Raw genomic sequence first — 21203 nt, 5'->3', positions numbered from 1 at the left:
CGGGTGTAAAGTAGATGAACAAATAAATTTGCAAAAATCAAACATGATGTGAACGAGAACAGATGCCATGACTTGTACGAAAAGAAGGCAATGCCGCAATAGGGTTATGAAAAATCACTTTCCAAGTCTTATATAAATAATTTAAATACAAAATAATTTTCCACAACAAGAATGCAAAATATTTTATAAAATTATTAATTATTGCTGGACAGTTATTAATCATCACTAATTTTATTAAAATTAATTATTATTACTAAATTGTCAATTAAATAACTCTACTGAGGACTATTCAATATAGTAAATTGACAATCTACTGAAGGAGATGGAATTTTAAAATAATTTATAGTTTTATAAAAAAAGTATATTTAAATTTTTCATGTGGGACTGAAAAGTGAAAATGATTTCTTTTAGAATGATGGGAGGACGCACAAGATGAGGTCATGCTATTGTAAGGTTTTTCTTTCTTCCTGTTTCCCCCATTCTTGTCGGGGTTCAAGCACAAAGGGAACTTTTTCAACTGTAGAAATTCCCCAGCACGCAATCACCCATTCCACTAGGTTGGTTGATTCAGGGTGTTAATCATGGGGCCAATAATTAGGAGATGAACAGAATGCCAGAATCTGATCCCCGACCATATCAACGGCAGATTCGTACCTCGGATGAGCGCTACACTAACTACTCTTCCATGTTTTGGTCTTTATGGACCGAGTGCGATCCACTGCAGTCAACCCATATGAGCTGAATTTATCCTTCCTTTTTTGGGCCTAGAAGTATTCCAATTAAAACGGGGATATATTTCACAAGACACATTATATTGTTCCTTTCGTTTCACAAATATCACCTAACTCATTTATGCTTTGACATACACCTTTTTTTATCTATTTATTTTGTTTATTGATATAGAATTAGCTTTTTCTGCAACTCGACACTATGATTTGTTTTTATTACGGCGATCAAATGAGTTAAACGACTTCATATTTTTTGAACGAATGTGTGTGTGTGTGTGTGTGTGTCATGCATAAGTTCAATATGTTGCCCTGCACGGAAAAATTGAGAGAGGTATTGAATGACGATTGTTTGACAGAAAAAACAAGTTGAAGTCAAATTAGCTGAACTTTATAAAAATATTAATATAATTCAATCTTATTTTGTGTACGTTCTCTCTCTTTTATAATCCATACATTTACTGCCACAAAATTATCTAAATAAGAAGCTTCATGCTACACGATTAATTGAAATAAGCAACGAAAAAAATACGTGAATCATACTTGACAGTTTTTTTAAAAAAATTTCCAAATAATTTAATATATAATTGATAATTATTTATAAATAACAGTCGAATATCACACGCGTGGATGCACTTTTTATGCTTGTTTAAAGAGAACCATCAAATATAAGCTAGATATGCTTAACGATTTTCTTTTAACAAGCGTCAAGTGAATAACATTAAAAAGAATTTTTTTAAAAAAAATATATTTGATGCTAGTTCTATAAAACCCATCAAGCATATCAAGTATATATTTGATGGTTATTTCGAAACCAATGTCAAATATAACATGACAGTTTTTTTTAAATAACCGTCAACTATTATGTTTTAAAATCATATTCCTAAATTGAATTGTTCTCACTTTAGACATGCCTAAACCTCTCAAAAACTCTCTAGACCCTTGTGAAAATGTGTTTTTGGCGATCTAACCACGCTTTTACACTATATCAATGATGGGTTTGTGATTATTATATTGTACTTATTTTCTCATTGCAAGGCTTGTTTGTGGGTTTGTCATCCCTCTCATGCCCTCCCCTCCTAGTTTTTGGTGTTCTCTCATCTTCTTTGATTTTTCTATCATCAATCTCTCTTTTGACTTCATAAGTTATAGAGATTTATTTATTGCAAAAGGTAATTTCAAATTTGATTCTTGTTTGACCCATGGTTGTTCTTGATTTTTTTAGGTGGTTTTAGGTGTTTTGGGTTTTGATTTTTCAAATTAAATAATCATCCTATTAATTTTTTACTTAATTTGAATATTTCCATTATTGTTGTGTGCATTCCCTTACTCTCTTGATATTTCCTATTGGTGTGTAGACTGAGCTTGTGCTATTGTTGCTAAGTACTTTTGAATGTAGTTAAAAATTTATTATTTTGTTGTTGTGTTGAATAGACTAGAGTATTTAGGATTAACATTTAGAATGAAAAGCATAACATCCTAAAAATTTAACCCTAATTAACAAAGCTAAATTAGGATAATTTACTAAATTAATTTAGTGTGTGGCTAGCAAGGTCTAACCAATATTTTGAGTTGTGGTTTTAACTTTAGATTTGAGTCTAAAATGAAGTCAGGTCATTTGAACCCCAAAAGGGAAGAAAAATTAGAGAAAAATGGGTTTGTGTCACATGTCATCATATATCCCACCTCCATTGTGGCACATGTGTGACAACTCACAAAGGGATAATTTCTTTGTGCCATGTATTGGGGCACATTGTCAAATTTTTACATAAGTGAGGCTCCATTAGTTCAAAAATCAAAAGGAGAAAAAGGGAGAAAATGAGGAATACACATCAAGCTCTATTAGGGCTCAAAATTTTAGACTATTAGGGACATTTTAGAGCTTTCATACTAAGGGCAAGTTTCTTATGTTCATTCCTTTCATCCTTCTTCATTTTTTTGAAGATTTGAGCTAAGGTTTGTAATGGGATGGTGCTTTTCTAACCTATGAAGTTATGGGTTTGAACCTAATGACCTAAATGGAGTTAATGGAGTTATTTAGTTTATTTAATGTCAATATTAATGATTAAATGGACTATGATGGTTGAAAGGTAATCAATACCCATAAATTAGCATTAATTGGGGTTGTTAAAGGTATTGACTAGCCTTTAATGGTGGCTTAATGGTTTAATGATACCTATGTGAATTAAAAGAAGCTAATAGACTCTATAGGTAAGTTTAAATGTGAGGGATTGAAATTTTGGATAGTTATAGAAGTGTTGAGTAAATATTAGAAATTATCCTAATAGGGATATTAATGACAACTGATATAATTAATTGTAGATTAATCATCTCTTGGTACTAAATGAGGCTTTGGAGGTTTGGAATATTAAAGAGTAAACATTTGATCTCTTAAAAGCTTGAGGTAACTAGAAAAAATTTAGTTTGTGTATTTATTTATTAGTTAATATATGTTGAAATGAATGGTTGAAAACCAAGTAATGCTTGCAAACTTATGCTCGATGTATATCGTTGGAATTTGTCAAGATTTGCAAAGTGATCATGAATTGATGAAAATGATATATATGTATATATGCTTGATGTGATTAGGAGTAAGAACATGATAATATGAAATTGTGTAATGACATTAGGTGAGCATGATTGAGCTTGTGCATGAAAATGAATATGATTGTTGAAAATTGGCACGTTATGTCTATTTGCTTGAAAAGCCACAAACTAATGATAGGACAAAAAGAGTCATGCTATGTGTAAGCATAAGTTGCAATACATGATCATTTAAGATAAGAGTTCGCCTATAAGCTATAGGGAGAGGAGTTGTTGTTAGAAATCCACTAGTTGTTGAAAATCTTTGAGGGATTATCCTATTTATTCATTGAGAGACTTAAATCTAACTAGTTTTTACAAGTTCATGAGAATGTTAGCTTAGAGGTATGCGTACTAAGGGTGTTCAGTCTGGATCAGTCCCGATTGGCCTGGTATCATTCCAATCATATCGGGACGGGTCTTGTCCTGGCCCGAAAATAATCAGGATGAGACTTTATGGACGAGATAGGAAAGCGGTTTGGGATGGGACGGGACACGGGATTACCATCGGGACGTCCCGTCCCATCCCGAATATTATATATATTATTTTTTATTTTAAATATATTAATTATATTAATATAATTTATACTTATAATAATTATATCAATTATAATTTTAGTACTTACAATTCTTATTTAAAACTAAAGTATTTTTATATTGATAATTTTAATGGCATGAAGTAAACATGACGATATCTTTCTTTATAATATATTAATTATATTAATATAATTTATTCGTATATCTATCTATTTAATAACTTTTATTTATAACATATTTCTTGCTTATTTTTAGAAGAGTAATTAGCTTAGTACATCTTCACTAAAGTAGAAAAACAATTATTCGATGTTGTGTTTAACTTGTCTGTTGTTGCTAATCTTATAGCATAAAGATCACTTGTATTTTTTATTATAATATGTAATTATGATTAATATAATTCAATGATTGATTTTAAATTATTGTTATTTATGTACTTGTGTTATTTTGATTTTAAACTTAATAAATTATATAATTTAAAATTTTAATGAACGTTATTATCCAAATCTTTTTTTGATATTATTTCATTTATCAGGACGGCGGGACGTCCCGATCTTGTCCCGATCCTGTCCCGACTCTTAACAGGATGGGATGACTTTCGAGACGGGACGAGACACGGGACCAAAATTCAGTCTCGATCTTTTTTTTGGGACAGGACACTGGACTGGGGTGTCCCGATCCCATCCCGTCCCATGAACACCCCTAGGTATGACACTCTATAGTTATTAGTATTGAGAAAAATCATGATTCACAAGTGAGTGTAGTAGCCTGGGCTAAATAGCTCCTCATAAGAGAAAAACTTAGGTAGTCCAATCACCTAAACAAATCATACTAAATCGTCACCGATTTGATGTTGCAGGTGTCAATTTTATGTTAGAGGTATCAAAAGAGTGTAAAGATGACATTGATCATGCATAACATCTAAAGGTTATATGATTGTTATTTTTATGGTTTCGTAAGTCATTTAGAACTACATGGTTGTTATTGTTGTGATTTTGCATATTACTTGTACGGGCATATGGTTGATATTTTTATGTCCCTTTTGATGATTTTGACATATGCAGGTGCCCAATCACATATTTTTTTTTTAAGTTTTGTGGCTATAGCTAGTAATTTGAAAAAAAATATAAAAATTTATGAATGTTATGATTTTTTATTTGCATTACTATAATCAATTGACATGTATATATATAGACTAAATTAAATTTGGTTAATAAGTGGTTGTATTTATCCCTTTCTTTAATATTTACAAGTCCTGGCTAAAATCAAGACAAGGGAAAAGCACCGGTGGCTTAGGACATTGATTTCTAATTTAGAGGCCTCTATTGTTTTGTAATGTGTATTTTGATTATATAATTTCCAACTACAAAAATCATATTATTTTAGCTTACTTACACTACATGATGATTTGGAAAAAATTGGGTATTTTAGGCCTTAAGTTGTTTTGTATGTTGAATCTCAATTTATAATAGGAGCTAAAATACTAGTGCAAGTATGACATTCATGATGTGGATGATTCTAGAGAAATATTGTGAAATTTCATGGTAAATTTGCTCCCCTTCTATTTTTTGTGCTTAAAGAGTTGAGCATTGAAATTGTAATTTATGAGTTGTTGAAGTGTCAACATGTGTTATAGAGGTTCCTCCTAGTTTATTAAGTATGATTTAAGGGGTTGTGTGAGCTTTAGCACTTGAAAAGGGAATCGGACATGATAAATGTGTTTTTGAGTTTGCAAGGAGCAAGTTTACAAATGAATGTCTAACTTTTTAATGAAATATAATATGTGAGTGAAACCTGTAATATACTAGAAATTTAACTATGCTTAACCAAGCCTAATTAGGGCAAGTAAGTTAATTAAAGTAGTGTGTGGCCAGAGAGGTCTAATTAGTATTTTTTATTATGGTTTCATCCTTAAATTCAAGTCTGAAGTGAAGTCAGGTCATTTAAATGTTTAAATATAACAAAATTTGAAGGAAGAGTTTCTATGCCACATGCTATTACGTATAGCACACCACCATGGCATACAGGTGGCAACCAATGAATGAGAAGCCCTCTATGCCATGCATCACAGCGCATGGTGTATGTGTTGTGACGCATAGTCAAAATTTTGTAGAAATAAGATTGCATCAAAAGTTGAAAATGAGAAAGAATCAAAGAGAAGACCAAAGAGCACACTACTTCTCTACTACATTGGAGGTTTATGAGCATTTATAAGTCATTAAACACTTAAGATAAGGTTTCTAAATTCCTTTCCTCCTTTTCTCTTTCATTTTCTTGAAGAGGTGAGTTTGAGTTTGGGTTGGGAAAGTAATTTCTGGTCCATAAAGGCTATGAATCCGAACCTATTAACTTAAATAAATTTAATAAGAGTTGTTTAAGTTATTTAAACCTTGTATTGATGATTTTGTAAGTATTTGATTAGTAGAGGCCATTAATGCAAAAAAATTATCATTAATGAAGGTGAGTGGAGTTGTTTTGAAGTCATTAATAGTGGTTTAATGGTTCATTAATGACAATGTGAGTTAGAGGAAACTAGTAAACTTAATGAGTATTTTTGAAAATGAGATTGTGACTTAGATGAGTTAGGAGTTTTGAGTTAGAGTGTTGAAAGTTATCTAAATGAGGATAATATTGATGAATGATGTGATTATTTGTAGATTTAATTACAAAACTAGCATCATTCAAGTTTGAGGAGAGCTTTTTAATTTTTTTTAATTTAATTATTTTTTATTTTCCATTAAAATAAATTTTAATTAGATGCTATAAATTTTTTTTTTTGTTTCAATTTTTAAGATATCTTTACATTTGATAACCATGAGACTAATCCTTTAAAATATACGAGCATCATTCAAGGAACTATCCTCTCCTAAACAAGTTGTATCGAAGTATTTTATAATTAAAAAATATAAATTTTTAAATATTTATATAATTAAAAACAATTTTTTCATTTAATGATATTTTATAAATTATAAAATTATTTAAAATTTTTTAACATACATATGAGTATGTTAAATTTTAAAATTGGCCCCCAACAGATTTTGGACTGATTCCACCCTGGAGGATAACCTACCAATGATGGAAGTTTGAGATAATCAGATAAGTATGTGTTAATGTAAAAAAAAAAATGCTAATCATATCTATGACTAATTACAATAATTAATAGGCGAAAACATCCCAGGTGCAATCAAAATATCAAACCAAGTACTCAATTTTAGGTCACTCATATTAGTTGTTGGCGTCTTTTCTATTTAAACTGGGAACAGTAGTTTTCTGTTGACAAAACGGTGAATAATGTCAAGGTGCCGGGGCGAGTCCAAATTAAAGGCAAGGAACACGACATTCAAGCCTTAAAAAAAAAAAAAAGTTACATTTCTAATAATTTTTTTAAAAATAAGTTATAAGTATCAATTTAAATAATTATAAATTTAAAATTTTAATTACAAATAAAATTTTTTAATTTTAAATGAAACTCTCAATGTTTACATTTTATTTAGATGCTGATTGTGATTAATTCTTTTGAGACATTTTTTTTGACCATTTTTTTACCCTTATGTCCTTAAAATATTCCCAATTTTGTGCCAATAATGGTTGAGTACGCTCATAAACAGGTAAATGATAGTTGGGTTCTGACAAAATTTTCTGTAAAATAAAGTGTAAATATCAATTTAAATAATTATAAATAAAAATATGAAGTATAAATTAATTGTTATATTTAGAATTTACATATTATATTCGCGGTTGAATCTTTTAAATTTAGAACTATTTAAAATGATATTTGTAATTATTTTTTTAAACAATTATTGAAGATATAATTATCATTAATTTTTCCTTTTGAGATTTAACTACTCTTTTCATTAAAAAATATAATACATTTTTTAAGAGATTAAATGTTAAAAAAATGTAAGACATTTTTAGTTTTTTAAGGTGTAATTATTTTTTAAAAAAATTTTTTATTAAGTAAATCACTTTATATTTATTTTAAATTTAAATACTATATTAAATAAAAATAAATATAAAAGATGAGATTTGTTAAGAAATAAATAATTATTTTATTAATGAGTAAAATTTAATTAAAAATATATTATATTTTTCAACGGACGGAATATCGGTTTTTCTATCTAATTTTATACAGCGATCTGGTCTTCGTTAGCAAAACAACTTTTTTTGCTTTGAATTAGCACCACACGTCTTCGAAGTGCTTCAAATTATCTTGACGCGTATGCCCCTTGAATCATCTCTGTGCATTCTTTCTTTCGATCGGGCTCCAAGCTTTTTTGTACCCTTTTTCTCAGAAGTTTCGGATTGAAGCGGCTTTTAGTTTTATGTTCTGGCTGCTTCTTGAAAACTAATCGCTGGTGAGTATTTAGCATCGTAAACTTTTATGTGATATAATTTTACTTTTTAACATTTAAAAAAATACATTAAATACTTTATCATATATTTAAAAAAATTAATTTTAATTATTAATTAATTTAAAAATTATAAAAAATAATATCAAAAATAATAAAAAAGACTCATAAAATTATACATAAATACCCTATAAAAAATTACTATCAATTAAATTCCTTAAGTTACATATAAATAATATAATACAAATATTATTTCCTACCATATAAGGCCAAAACATGATTTTGACCACCCATTATTTTAGAGATCTAATCATCAATTTTATTATAGAGTACTTATTTATAATTTTATGAGTCATTTTATGTAATTTTTAAATTTTTTTAACTTTTTAGCAACTAACTGCTAAAGTTAACATTTTTAATGGTAAGATGTCTAGTGTACTATTTTCAAAATATTGAAGGATGAAATTACACCACATAAAAATTTAAAATACTAGATGCTCTCTTGAGCAAATATTTAAGGGATGAAAATGTCTTTTAACCCTTTTTTTCATTAAAAATATTTGAGACAATATTATTTAATCATTCGTTTATCTTTAGTAATTCTAACTAGATATTAGCCCCATGTACGGGAGTCTAATATTTTATCTAATTTGAAGATAATGAAAAAAAATAAGAGGAAGATTTTAATAACATTAGAAAATGAAATCAATAAAAATATATTACATTGTAATTTTTAAGGTCCTTTTGTGATAAAATAATGATGAAAGTTAATTCTTGTTAATAACAAATGTTAGATTGCATCGTTTTAAATTTTAATATATATACATATATAATAAATTTGAAAAATAAACTCTTCTACTTAAATTTTTGATATGGTCAGCAAATTATAAAAAATATAAATTACAAGAAAAATTATAAGGTAAACTCATCTTTACATGTTAAGAATGTAAATAAAAACTTATTCTATTTTAAAATGTCTTATCCCATGTAAATTTATTTTTTTTTGGTTTCACACATTATCCTTACAATCAACAATTGTGAGACTAAAATTTTAATAAAAGGATACCATATCATCCCCATATACATATGCACTAAATTATTTTTATCTAAACCATGTCATCCCTTTGTAAATATACGTTGTGCGATGCATGGGAACGTTTTAATTTTTAAGAATAAAAATAAACAAAATATTAAAAATAATTTTAGTTTCCTTAAAATGAAATATATTACTTTTTCCTTTATTTTATCTTAATTATAAAGATTTTTTTAAATCTATGTGAATCCCTAGTAAAAATCAATAATTAAGAATTATAAAATACAAATATGCTTTTACTTTTAAATTTTTTTTTTACCCATCCAATCATTAATTGATAGTCGCATATATGTTAGACTAAAATACCATTCGTGATATATTCTTTTAAATTTTTATTTATATTTTAAAATATCATTTGTAATATAATGTAATTTTATTAATTAAATTATAGGTCCCACACCCAATTTTTCATCATTAGTAATTTCTTTATATATATAAAACACCTATTATTTTTACAATAGGCTCCCACTCACACATTTTTTTAATGGTAAGTCCCTACATTACTTTTTTAAACCACACTACTCTATTTTTTAAGAAAATTAATTTTATTAAAATCTCACATTCTCTCCATTTCCATTAGATCCTCAATTCACATCAATTTTAAAATATATAAACATATAAAAAATTATAATCGAGCCTGACTCTTGACATCTTTAACTTTTAGAATTATTTAAGTTGGTTTAACTACTTTAAATTATTAAAAATTATTTTATTTTATTTTTCTCTTTATTGAATCCATAAACTGTGTCTTTGAATATTTTTTAGTCAATTTATATATTTAATTTTTAAAAAGTTACAAACTAAGTTTTTTTGCTAAGTTAATATCATATTTAAAAAATTAACAATATATATATATATATATGAAGAAAAATTCAGACCCACCTAAAAAAGTTAACAAAAAAATAAAGAAAGAAAAGGTTGGATGGCGGGCTGCTCAATAAAATTTACACGAGTTACTATTCATTCATTGTAGATGAAAGATCCTAAATTATATATATATATATATATATATGTAGATTATAGTTGAGTCTGACTCTTAACACTTCTAATTTTTATATTTATTTAGGTTTGTTTTACTATTTTAAATTATTAAAAATTATTTTTTTTACTGGGTCCATAAACTGTGTCTTTGAGTTTTTTTGGCCAATTTATATATTTAATTTTTGAAAAGTTACAAACTTAATTTTTTTGGTAATTTAATATCATATTTAAAAAATTAACAATATATATATATATATATATATGAAGAAAAATTTTGAAATGCAGGAAAATTTTGACATCATCATCTTAAAAGTTAGAGCTGATATGAATTTCTCAATGATGTTAAAGGACCCAATAAAACCCACCTCAAAATTAAGGGCTAAACGTACATTTTTATTTTTCTTGTTAAATTGCGAGGGCCAGCGTAGCTCATCCTCGCCCACCTCATTGCTCCACTTGCATATTGCAGATGCCTTGTATCTCATCTCTGACTCTCCCCTACACTTATAAATAACAACTGCCAAGGCCTCTTCTTCATGTACACTTGACTCCTTCGGTTATAAAACATGGTCACCGTCGACGAGATCCGCAATTCCCAGCGCTCCCACGGCACCGCCACCATCTTGGCCATTGGCACCGCCACGCCTCCTAACTGCATCAACCAAGCCGATTGCCCCGATTACTACTTCCGCATCACCAACTGTGAGCATATGAGCCATCTTAAACACAAATCCAGGAGCATGTATACGTGCCTCTTGCTTCTTTTATTACATTTCACATACTTCACTCATTAAGATGATCCACCGTGTGATTTTTTTCAGGTGAAAAATCTATGATCAAGAAGCGTTACTTTCACGTGACCGAGGAGTTTCTGAAGGAGAATCCCAACATGTGCGCTGCCGTTGCTCCATCGCTTGATATACGTCAAGATATAACGGTGCGGAGGTGCCTAAGCTAGGAAAGGAAGCCGCCGTTGAGGCTATCGAAGAGTGGGGACAACTCAAGTCAAAGATCACCCACCTCATCTTCTATACCTCCTGCAGCGTCGACATGCCCGGTGCCGATTACCAGCTCACCAAGCTTCTCGCCTCCGACCCTCCGTCAGGCGTCTCATGATGTACCATCAAGGCTGCTATGCGGGCGGCACCGTCCTTCGTGTCGCCAAGGACTTGGCCGAGAACAACAAGGGTGCACGTGTTCTCGTTGTTTGCTCCGAGATCACTGCTGTTTGTTTCTGCGGCCCCTCCGACGCCCGCCTCGGCCACCTGTTAGGCCAGGCCTTGTTCGGTGACGGTGCGGCCGCGCTCATCGTCGGTGCCGACCCAGAAACCTCCGTGGAGCGCCCAATTTTCCAACTGGTTTCCGCGGCACAAAGACTCCTACCAGACTCAGACGGAGCCATTGAAGGACACTTGCGGGAGGCGGGTCTCGTGGTCCAATTGCTAAAAACGTTGCCGGGGATCATCTCGGAGAACGTCGAGAAGAGCTTGGTAGAAGCGTTCACACCGATCGGCATCAACGATTGGAACTCTATTTTCTGGATTGCGCACCCGGGTGGACGGGCCATTCTGGATAAGATGGAGGCGAAGTTAGGGCTTAAGAAGGAGAAGATGCAAGCGACAAGGCACATTCTGGCCGAGTATGGGAACATGTGGAGCACGTCCGTTTTGTTCGTGCTGGATGAGTTGAGGAAGAAGTCGTTGAGGGAAGGAAAAGGTACCACCGGAGAAGGACTAGAATGGGGAGTGTTGTTCGGATTATTTGGGCCGGGTGTGACGGTGGAGACGCTAGTGTTGCACAGTGTGGAAATTAAGAGTTAAGAGTGTGCATTAGTCATGCTGTTATGGAGTTCAGTGGAAAATGATGCTTAAGGGGCAATGGGACGATGGCATGTGAGGACATTATCATATCACGTTTTTTTTAAAGAGAGAGAGAGAAAGAGAAAATGACAATAAAAATACTCCAAAATTGTATAAATGACAATATAATTTTTTAAAATATTATAATTTTATTAAAATTTTTAACAACTTTTGTGTTAATAAATTTTAAATAAAAAAATTATTTTATTTTTATTGACAAGTTGTAATTTTTTGTTTAATTCTTGTAATTTTTTGAATCAAAGTTATTATTCTTTAAATAAAATTTGTGATTGAATTTTATTATTTTAAGAGCCTTTTTTTTAATAACAAAATTTACACTTAACAAGTTATAATTTTTTGTTTAATTCTTGTGATTTATAGAACAAAATTATTATTTTTTAAACAAAAGTTTTAAACGGAGCTTTTTTTCAATAACAGAAATTACACTTGATAAGTTGTAATTTCTTATTCAATTCTTATTATTTACAAAATAAAACTTGTTATTTTTAAATGAAAGTTGTGATTGAGACTTGTTACTTAAAGGTAAAATGACCTTTTCACTTTGAAATTTATTAACATAGAAGTCCTAAAAATTTTAACAAAATAATGACATTTTAAGAAATTAGATTGTCATCGTTTATATAATTTGGGAGATTTTATTATTATTTTCTAAAAAAATCATAAAATGGGTTAATTCTTCTTAAAATTTTAGTTCCTTTTTTTCTTTTTACATAAAGTGAAATAATCATATTTCACATCTTAAAAAAAAAAATCCTACCAGCGCCAGCTGCTAGATATCCGATGACCAGTTATCGACCAAAGGTCTAACAACTAGCCGCTAGCCAAAGCTCTGGCAATCAGAGAATTAGTTGTCACTAGAGCTGGGAATATGAGTTGAGTTATGTGAATTGGCTCGAATAATTGATCATAAAGGTCAGGTTGGGTTGAAAAAAATTGATCCAACTAAAAACAGATTTTTTTTGCTCGGGCTATATAACTTGTGAACCATCTAGGTTAACTCTGATGGGTTAGAGTTGGCCTGTTTAACCCATATTACTGTTAAAAAAATTAAAAAAAAGGAGAAAATGAGAAAATTTTATGAATATAAACTATATCAGATATGATTTACTTAACTGATCAATTTATATATTTTATACAAACATTATAAAATAATATTTTGATATATTTAGAATGAATCTTGAAGAAATATCAAATTAAAACTTATTATGTAAGTATATTTTTTTAAAAAAAATCATAAAAAATACATTTTTAAAAATAAATTGAAGGGTAGACCCATTTAGCCCACCAACCATTAAGGGTTGGGTTGGGTTCAAATTTTTTCAACCCATATAAAAATGAGTTGAACCCATTCCAACTCATATTTTTCTTAACTCATATGGGCCACCCCATATGGATCGAGTTGGCCCATATTTTCACCTCTAGTTGTCACATGTTAAATATTTTTGGTCAAAAATAAAATAATCATTATCTTCATTAACAGTGATTCAACTTGATCCAAGGACTCATTATGGTCTCTGGTTCACCGGCTTCGACAACTACAATAATGAGAATTTTTTATTTTAAAGATAGGCAATATGATTATTTTTTGAAAATTTATGTCAAAGAAAGGAATAGACATTCAAGAGGAATTGATTAACTCATGTCGTGATTGTTTTTTGGGTGATATGCATACTTGAGAACTGCTGACATGTGATTTCCCCCCGCCACAAACGCACACGTATGACTTAAGACAATCATTAATCTACTTTAATATAAATTGGATTTCTCAAACTTAAATATATTCCCCGTGCTTCAAAATTTAAATAGTTTTTCAAAAACTGGATATTAATAAAGTTCTCATTTTTATGAAAATATATAATTTCTTTGTTTCAAATTATAACACATTTTTAGATAAAATCTCATATATCAATAAATCTTATTAAATACGCTCAACAATTTTATCTTTCCAAAATAAAAATATAAATGTTAAAAAATATCCATCATTTAATATATTGAAATGAGAAGAAACATAAATTAATTATAGATAGAGAAAATATAATATTAAAATTGATGCATTTAATGAAATTTTAATTTACAATTTACCCAAAGTATCTTATATTTTAAGATGGAGAAACTCTTTTAAAAATGCTTTATAATTTGGGACGGAGGGAGTATTACTTTTTTTTTTTTACTCAGAGTTTCAATTACCAATGCACTTATGATGAGTAAGAAATACATTTATGCAAATATTTAAATTAATAAATATTAGGGGTAAAATGAAAAAAAATATTTTTTAGATGTACTAAATTGTTTATATTTTGAATTAAGATTGAACAGAGAAAAAATACTTATATTTTAAATGGGAAGGAGTACATAATTAACTTGGAATGGAATTGGAGAATATGAAATTAATTTTGGTTAAAACGACCGATGGAAGGAGAAGACGTGAAAAACATCTCTCTGCAGGTTGGTCTGCATGTATGGAAAGGAGCAGGTAGGTGTTCCTTTGAATCTCAATTAGTGCTTTCAGGCAACGCTGCACAATAATCCCAGGTTTGGCGTTTTCGCACGTTGCTATTCCCTTGTTGGAGTCCTTGCCGTCTCTTCCGCTTCAAAATCAATTGTCTTCGTCAGCTGCTACATATCTCAACCACCTTACAATCCACATAATATAAATAACTCATTTCCTACAAGTTAAAACTAATATATTCACACACGTAAACAAGCTATTTATAATGGAATAAAATTAAAGGAAATTAAATGAATTGACAAGAACTAAGGTAGCTAGATACAAAGGCTGCGGTATTTATCAGATACATTAATATGAAATGATACTTTATGTAGTGATTTTTTTTTTCGTGCATTGTACGGGAAATTTTTTATTCACATTATACACCTAAATATGAATTACTTTTAAATTACATAAAATACATAGGATAATCTGATCAAGGTTTTATTCAAACTTGCAGCCGCCCTTATTTATGTCAAATAGAAAGCCAAATATTACTTTATTTATGGGTCTAATGGTTGGAATTGTTCAGTCGATATACGGAAGATTTGTTCAGGATTAATACTTACTCATGAATCTTGTCCTGAAGAGGAAAAATATACAAAATAGATCACACAAGAGTAAACAGTAACATGGCGCAACCTGGTCCTTATGACATGCTCACATCATCCTGCAAAATTCGCTGAACTTAAGCGGTGGCTTTACAGACCAATATGATTTGATAATATCCATGGTAATGATGCTCTTCTAATCATATCAATGAGGCCACCGATGAATTTAAAGTTTATAATTAAGAAAGACTGTGGAGACAGATAAAGAAGGTACAGAGAAGGTGGCGGACTGTGTTTTTCATTCGTTCTAAATTTTCGATAGATAACAGAAGGTAAACGCTGTTAGAAGGGAGAGTTGATTTTGGGTTGGAACAAAAAGTACATGCAGCAACAATCTATTGGAGAGCTGTACATTAAGAACAAAAGGTGATATATATATATATAAGGTTTCTCGTTTTTCTTTCTTTCCTTGGAATGAAAATATGACTATAATTGATGATCAACAACAGCGTACAGTTGTGCTGATAATTACAAAACGAATCCAACTTAATAAGAGCCCTGCGACCTAAAGGGTTGGCACATTCTTGAAATCTTCGACAGACAACTACAATCAATTTGTGGACCTAGAATAGAATAGGGGTTGTGCTGATGCTAATTACAACAAGAAACCAACTTAATAAGAGCCCTGTGACCTAACGGGTTGGCACATTCTTGCCATCTTCGTTAATTTGACAATTAAATTACATACCAGCTTGAAATCACGCCCATGCCTGCTCAGTATTTAGAACCTTCAGCTTTGTTTGGCATGAAAATAAAATAAGGAGTAGAGAAAATTAAAGAAAAGGGACATTTTTCACTCTTATTTTCCTCTAATTTCTGCTTAGATAGGGGAAACTATGTTAGGAAGGGAAAAATGTCTTCTTTTTTTTTTTTTCCCGATTAGCTTTCTTTTTTCCCTATTTTCTTCACATTCCAAACAGACGGTTAATGAAATTAATCTGGCGTTTAAGTAATTAATTAATTGACCTCAACCATTGATTGATCAGAAACTAACGAAGCACTTGGAACATGCACGAATGCTGGTTGCACGCCAGTCCTCTGCTCTAAAGCAGAAAAGTGGTTTCCTTAATCAATAACAATTAATACCAAGCTATATAATTAGAAGTAGTTGATGTTTCAACCACAGCATCATTGTTGCTGGCCAAAAAAAAAAAAAAAATACATCATTGTTGGAAATGCGACTCTTCATTTTGTATTGTCTCCTCACATTGTCCGCCTCTTTCCGAGATCATTGACAGACACTGATATATGTAGGCCTAAATGTACATTCTGGCCTTGTCCCTGCCTGAAATTTGGAATATTCGATCAAATGGACCGTGCTTTCATGTGATTAATTGACCTTAACTATTAATTGCTCAGGAATAAACGAGGTACTTGGAGCACATCCCAGATTCATAAATATTGTGTCTACATGCCAATCTGCTTTAAAGTAGAAAAGTTTGTAAGCCAAAAGTGGAAAGCTTGGCAGTCAGGCTTTCCAAAGTCATAGTTGTGCTGAAACACTCCCCTAATGATTCCCATGTATCGTATCAGTGGGTTCAAAGTAAAATAAGTGAGGATAGAAGCAATATGCAACATGCCATCTTATATTAGATTAGTTGAACAGTACAGGAGGTAACATAAATTATCCCCTACCGAGGCTCTAACATGGTAAAACTTAACTCATTAGTTGAAGAAAACTGATTCTTGCTTGGATAGTCTGCTTCAGGAAATTTCTTCTCCATGATGTAAGCAGGTTCCATGGGTTCAGGCAAGACACTCTCACTGCTTAACATAACAACCACATTAGACATACTTGGCCTGTCTTCAGGATGTTGTTGCAGACATAGAAGACTGATATGGATGCAACGCAATGCTTCAGATATATCAATTAAATCATCCAAGCATGAATCAATTAACTCCAAAGGCCTGCCTTCTGTCCAAAGTCTCCATGCCTGATACATACAAATATTTATCAAACTTTTAAGGTTTTATGAAGTGTAACAGAGAAAAGATCTTGTTCCTTTGACACTTACATGACCAATGAGGTTAAGACTCTTGTTTGAATGGATAAATTCTCTATTCTTCTTTCCACTTACTATCTCCAATAATAATACACCAAAACTAAACACATCTGATTTTACAGAAAATAATCCATGAATAGCATATTCAGGTGCCATGTAACCACTGAAAAAATTATTAAAAAAAATGGTCAAGATATGTTTAGTTAGGGGTAAATGTTAATCATAAGCCATATTATGAATACTTACTATGTTCCAACCACTCTGTTTGTATTTCCTTCAGTCTGATCTCCTCCAAAAGTTTTAGCCATGCCAAAATCTGAAATTTTTGGATTCAACTCATTGTCAAGCAAAACATTACTTGCTTTAAGATCTCTATGTATGATCCTCAATCTAGAATCTTGATGAAGATACAAAAGCCCACGAGCAATTCCACAAACAATGTTGAAGCGCCTAGGCCAATCTAGAATCTTGCATTTTACATGATCTAGCAAAATGCAGGTTTGATTAATTCATTTTCAGCTTATGAATAAAGTAAAAGTGAGAGGAGAAAATATGAAGGAGAAAAGATATGGAAAGCTTCTCGGCGTAAAAGAATAAATTATTATCATGTAGTGATAGATACAAACCAAAAATAAAGGAATCCAAGCTTCTGTTGGGCATGTACTCGTAAACAAGCATTTTCTCCTCCCCTTGAATGCAACAACCAAGAAGTTTAACAAGATTTCGATGTTGTAGCTTGGAAATCAATATGACTTCATTTTTGAATTCATTCAACCCTTGTCCAGAACTTTGTGAAAGCCTCTTCACCGCAATTTCTTTTCCATCCACAAGCATGCCCTAAAATTAAGTCACATATAACATCAGCATAAATATTAAGGAGAATCATATTTCGTTAGACTAGTGTGCTTCATAATTACCCTGTACACAGCACCAAATCCACCTTGTCCAAGTTTCTTGCTCATCGAGAAGTCATCAGTTGCTTTGACAATTGTGGGAAGGTCAAGGAAAGGAAGCTCCAAATCTTCTTGGTCGTCTTCATCATTATACCGTGCCATCAGGTTGTCATCTGTTTCCTCTGATGTAATGTGAACAATAAAATTGGAAGGTTGATTTCATTAGCCAAAATGTGTTATCAAACAACGTCTAAAGCACATCTTGTTTGCTTCTTATCCAACTGAAATCCCAATAAGTTAGATGATAAATTGACAGAAGAAACAGAAAGGTCCAGTAATGCGCGTCAAAGTCATGGGTTGAATTTAAAATTAAAAGATCACATAAGATGGAAAGAAGAAATCATTTAAGATTACAGTTATTTGATAGAATTAAAATTACATGCTTTCTAGGTTGTGATTGCCATAATGTTGATCATAGTAACAATTTAACAAATGATTTGCAGACACTTTCTATAACCAAAGGAAGAGGGGAAAAAAAATATTAGCAAAATTACAGATTTTGGAGAAAATGCGTGAATGGATGTTCAATTTATATACTAGTAGTGCTCATTGAAAAGACTGTTAGTAAGCTCTTAATTTTAGCATTTTGGGGTTAAATATTGTATGAGAGAGAAAGGGGGGACTAAGTAAACTAACTGAGCTGACATCGATGTTGATTAATCTTGTTCTGTATGCAATGGCAATTCATTAAAACTTACGAGTACCTGTAAACAATTTCATGGTCTTGCCAATGTAGAAGAAAATCAATATTATCACAGCAACTGAGGCAACAATGATGATTATCGCAGCCACCTTCATCTTATGTCCATCTTTCTCAGCTTCATGATTTGTCAAAAGAAATATTAAGTAGAGAAACAGTTGTGAATCAGTAAACCAAGTATTGCCCCGGAAAGGGAGGAAAACATGTATTAAATTGTGGCAAAAGTAGATAAAATAATCAAAGATCAAGACCTTACCTATCTCAGAACCTTTCATGCGAATATATAAATCTCGGCCATCACCAGAAATCTGTCTAATATCCATGAGGTCACCAAACCACAAAATGCATCCACTACCTCCTCCTCTGATATCTGACTTTGCATAAGCTGTACAAGAACAGTTTACCAAGCACTTCTCCATACATTCTTGAAGATTCATACTCCTATTGACCCAAGAATGCGTAGAGTCAGGAAATTTCAGCCCGCTAAATTTCTTAAATCCTACTTTATTCTTGTCCTCGCAGCTCAGTTGTTGACTGTGTACACACCCTTGAGTCCAGTCCATCATGTCCCAGTTCTGTGGTGATTTGGGCTTAAACCCACTTAAACATTGGCAAACTGGAGACTCGCCCATGACACAATTTCCATAAGGGCCACAACGGTTATAGTAATCGCAGTTGTCTCTTGGAACAGATGCATAAAGCCTCCAACTTTGAGCTTCCTCGATCCATATGAAGCGTTGCCGGGAATAAATGGTTTGGTTCAGGACAATTCTTGATATCATTGACTTCTTCTTAAGGTAGTAGGTATAATACACCTGATCCTCAGTGGAGACAAAATTGAACCCAAAAAGAGGATTGTTCTTTAATTCTGGGGCACCATCGAACCCAAGGCCATTCCAGGGTCCACTTCTGTAGTACTCTGATGAGCCTTTACACATCACTAATTCGGGGTAATCTTTGCTTACAAGTTCCCAGGTGAAGTCTCCGGAAGAAGGGTCGTCCCAATTCTTCCAAGAAGAGAGACTCCTGTTCCAACCAGTCTTTAGATCCCACCCCAGCTTCATTCCAGGTAACAATGTATCAGAAGGGTAGTCAAAGCTCTGCCACAAGTAATTTTCTGGACTCTCATCTTTCTCATCTCTTAATACTAGATTTCCAGAACCAAGAAGCTGAGCAATTGGGTTCAGGACCTTTCTTCTTGGGTTTGCTGACCAAACAACAGTCTCGTTCTGGCTGAGAAGTACGAGGTTTCCCTCTCTGTCTAATCTCAACGTCCCAGACTTGTCCTTGATTGGATTGTCTCGATTGGCAACCCACACAACAGTTTTTACTGGGATTTTCTTGTACCATATTCCCAAGTAAAAGTTTGCCGAACTACCGGGACTAAAGAAACCCAACTCAAAACTTCCATCTCCAGAAACTAGGGTCTTACCTCCAGAAATTGACTGAAATTGGGACAGGTAATCAGCTGCACTTGAAGTAGGAAAAAACCAAAATAAAAACTGGGCAATGGAGAGCATATAAAATAGATTTCTCCTCGATTGACAATCATGAAGCTCCATGCTTTCAAAGAAACATTCGGATTCAGCAACTGAAACAAGTATTCCACTATGAAGTGTCAAAGTGGAAAAGAAGAGTGGCTATGTAGACCAAAAACATCACGCAACCTTTATAAAATATCACCAGCTGCTGGAAAAACAGATTTCTTGTGGGAAAGTCTGGTGCATTATTGGTCCACATGTAATATTAAAGGAAACCTTGCTAGACTCAAATGGGCGTCGACTTCCAAACAACATAACAAAGTTACTCATCTCTTTTTTCCGACAGCTACTATCAAAAAATGGAAATAAGATTGTATTCCTATAAGTCCCCTTGTTCACACTCACCCGGCGGCCATGCATTAGCTTTTAGGTGAAAGCAAGCATGAATGAGAACAGGGGCAACCTAATCCGCACAAACACATGTTGGAAAAATATATTGTGAAATACTGCTTCCTTAGATCGATACTTCCATAAATATCATTATGCAGAGGCAAGTTCACAGTCACACGCGGAGGCGATCATAGTCAATAAAGAGAATTAATGAGCTACCAAAGTCCACTGAATCCTTTGTTTTCTTTTACTAATAGCGACGCGTACCTAATGAACCGTCAAGCCCACTAATGACAACAAGAAGACTCACCTTTTCACTTAGTCCACTGTTTTAGCTACCACTAATCTGAACGGAATCATAACCAATTTAGAGTTAAAAGAAGTGTATAAGGTTTGAACGCAAGCGCACACAAATGCCAATCCTCGAAAGGT

General features: G+C 31.9%; 1 protein-coding gene and 1 pseudogene across 3 annotated transcripts; one reads left to right on the top strand and one right to left on the bottom strand.

Moving 5' to 3' along the window:
* Positions 1-10822: 10822 nt before the first annotated feature.
* Positions 10823-12419, top strand: LOC129315032 (chalcone synthase-like; annotated as a pseudogene).
* A 4384-nt stretch (positions 12420-16803) lies between these two features.
* LOC129315029 (G-type lectin S-receptor-like serine/threonine-protein kinase At4g27290) lies at positions 16804-21124 on the bottom strand. Of its 3 annotated transcripts, none has more exons than XM_054958528.1 (7): positions 19157-21124; positions 18905-19018; positions 18165-18322; positions 17874-18084; positions 17494-17731; positions 17260-17410; positions 16804-17178 (listed from the first exon to the last, which is right to left on the bottom strand). In XM_054958528.1, exons 1-7 carry the CDS (start codon positions 20460-20462, stop codon positions 16876-16878), a joined length of 2481 nt encoding a protein of 826 aa, XP_054814503.1. In that variant the 5' UTR covers positions 20463-21124; the 3' UTR covers positions 16804-16875. The 3 variants fall into 3 exon arrangements, with proteins under 3 accessions (XP_054814503.1, XP_054814504.1, XP_054814506.1); XM_054958529.1 differs by having other exon boundaries at positions 17494-17563; XM_054958531.1 differs by lacking the exon at positions 17260-17410 and having other exon boundaries at positions 17037-17178.
* Positions 21125-21203: the final 79 nt, after the last annotated feature.

The sequence above is a fragment of the Prosopis cineraria genome, unplaced genomic scaffold (genome assembly GCF_029017545.1).
Source record: "Prosopis cineraria cultivar Desert tree isolate PC_DT_omini unplaced genomic scaffold, ASM2901754v1 PC7, whole genome shotgun sequence".
NCBI lineage: Eukaryota > Viridiplantae > Streptophyta > Magnoliopsida > Fabales > Fabaceae > Prosopis > Prosopis cineraria.
This window is presented reverse-complemented; position numbering and strand designations above follow the sequence as displayed.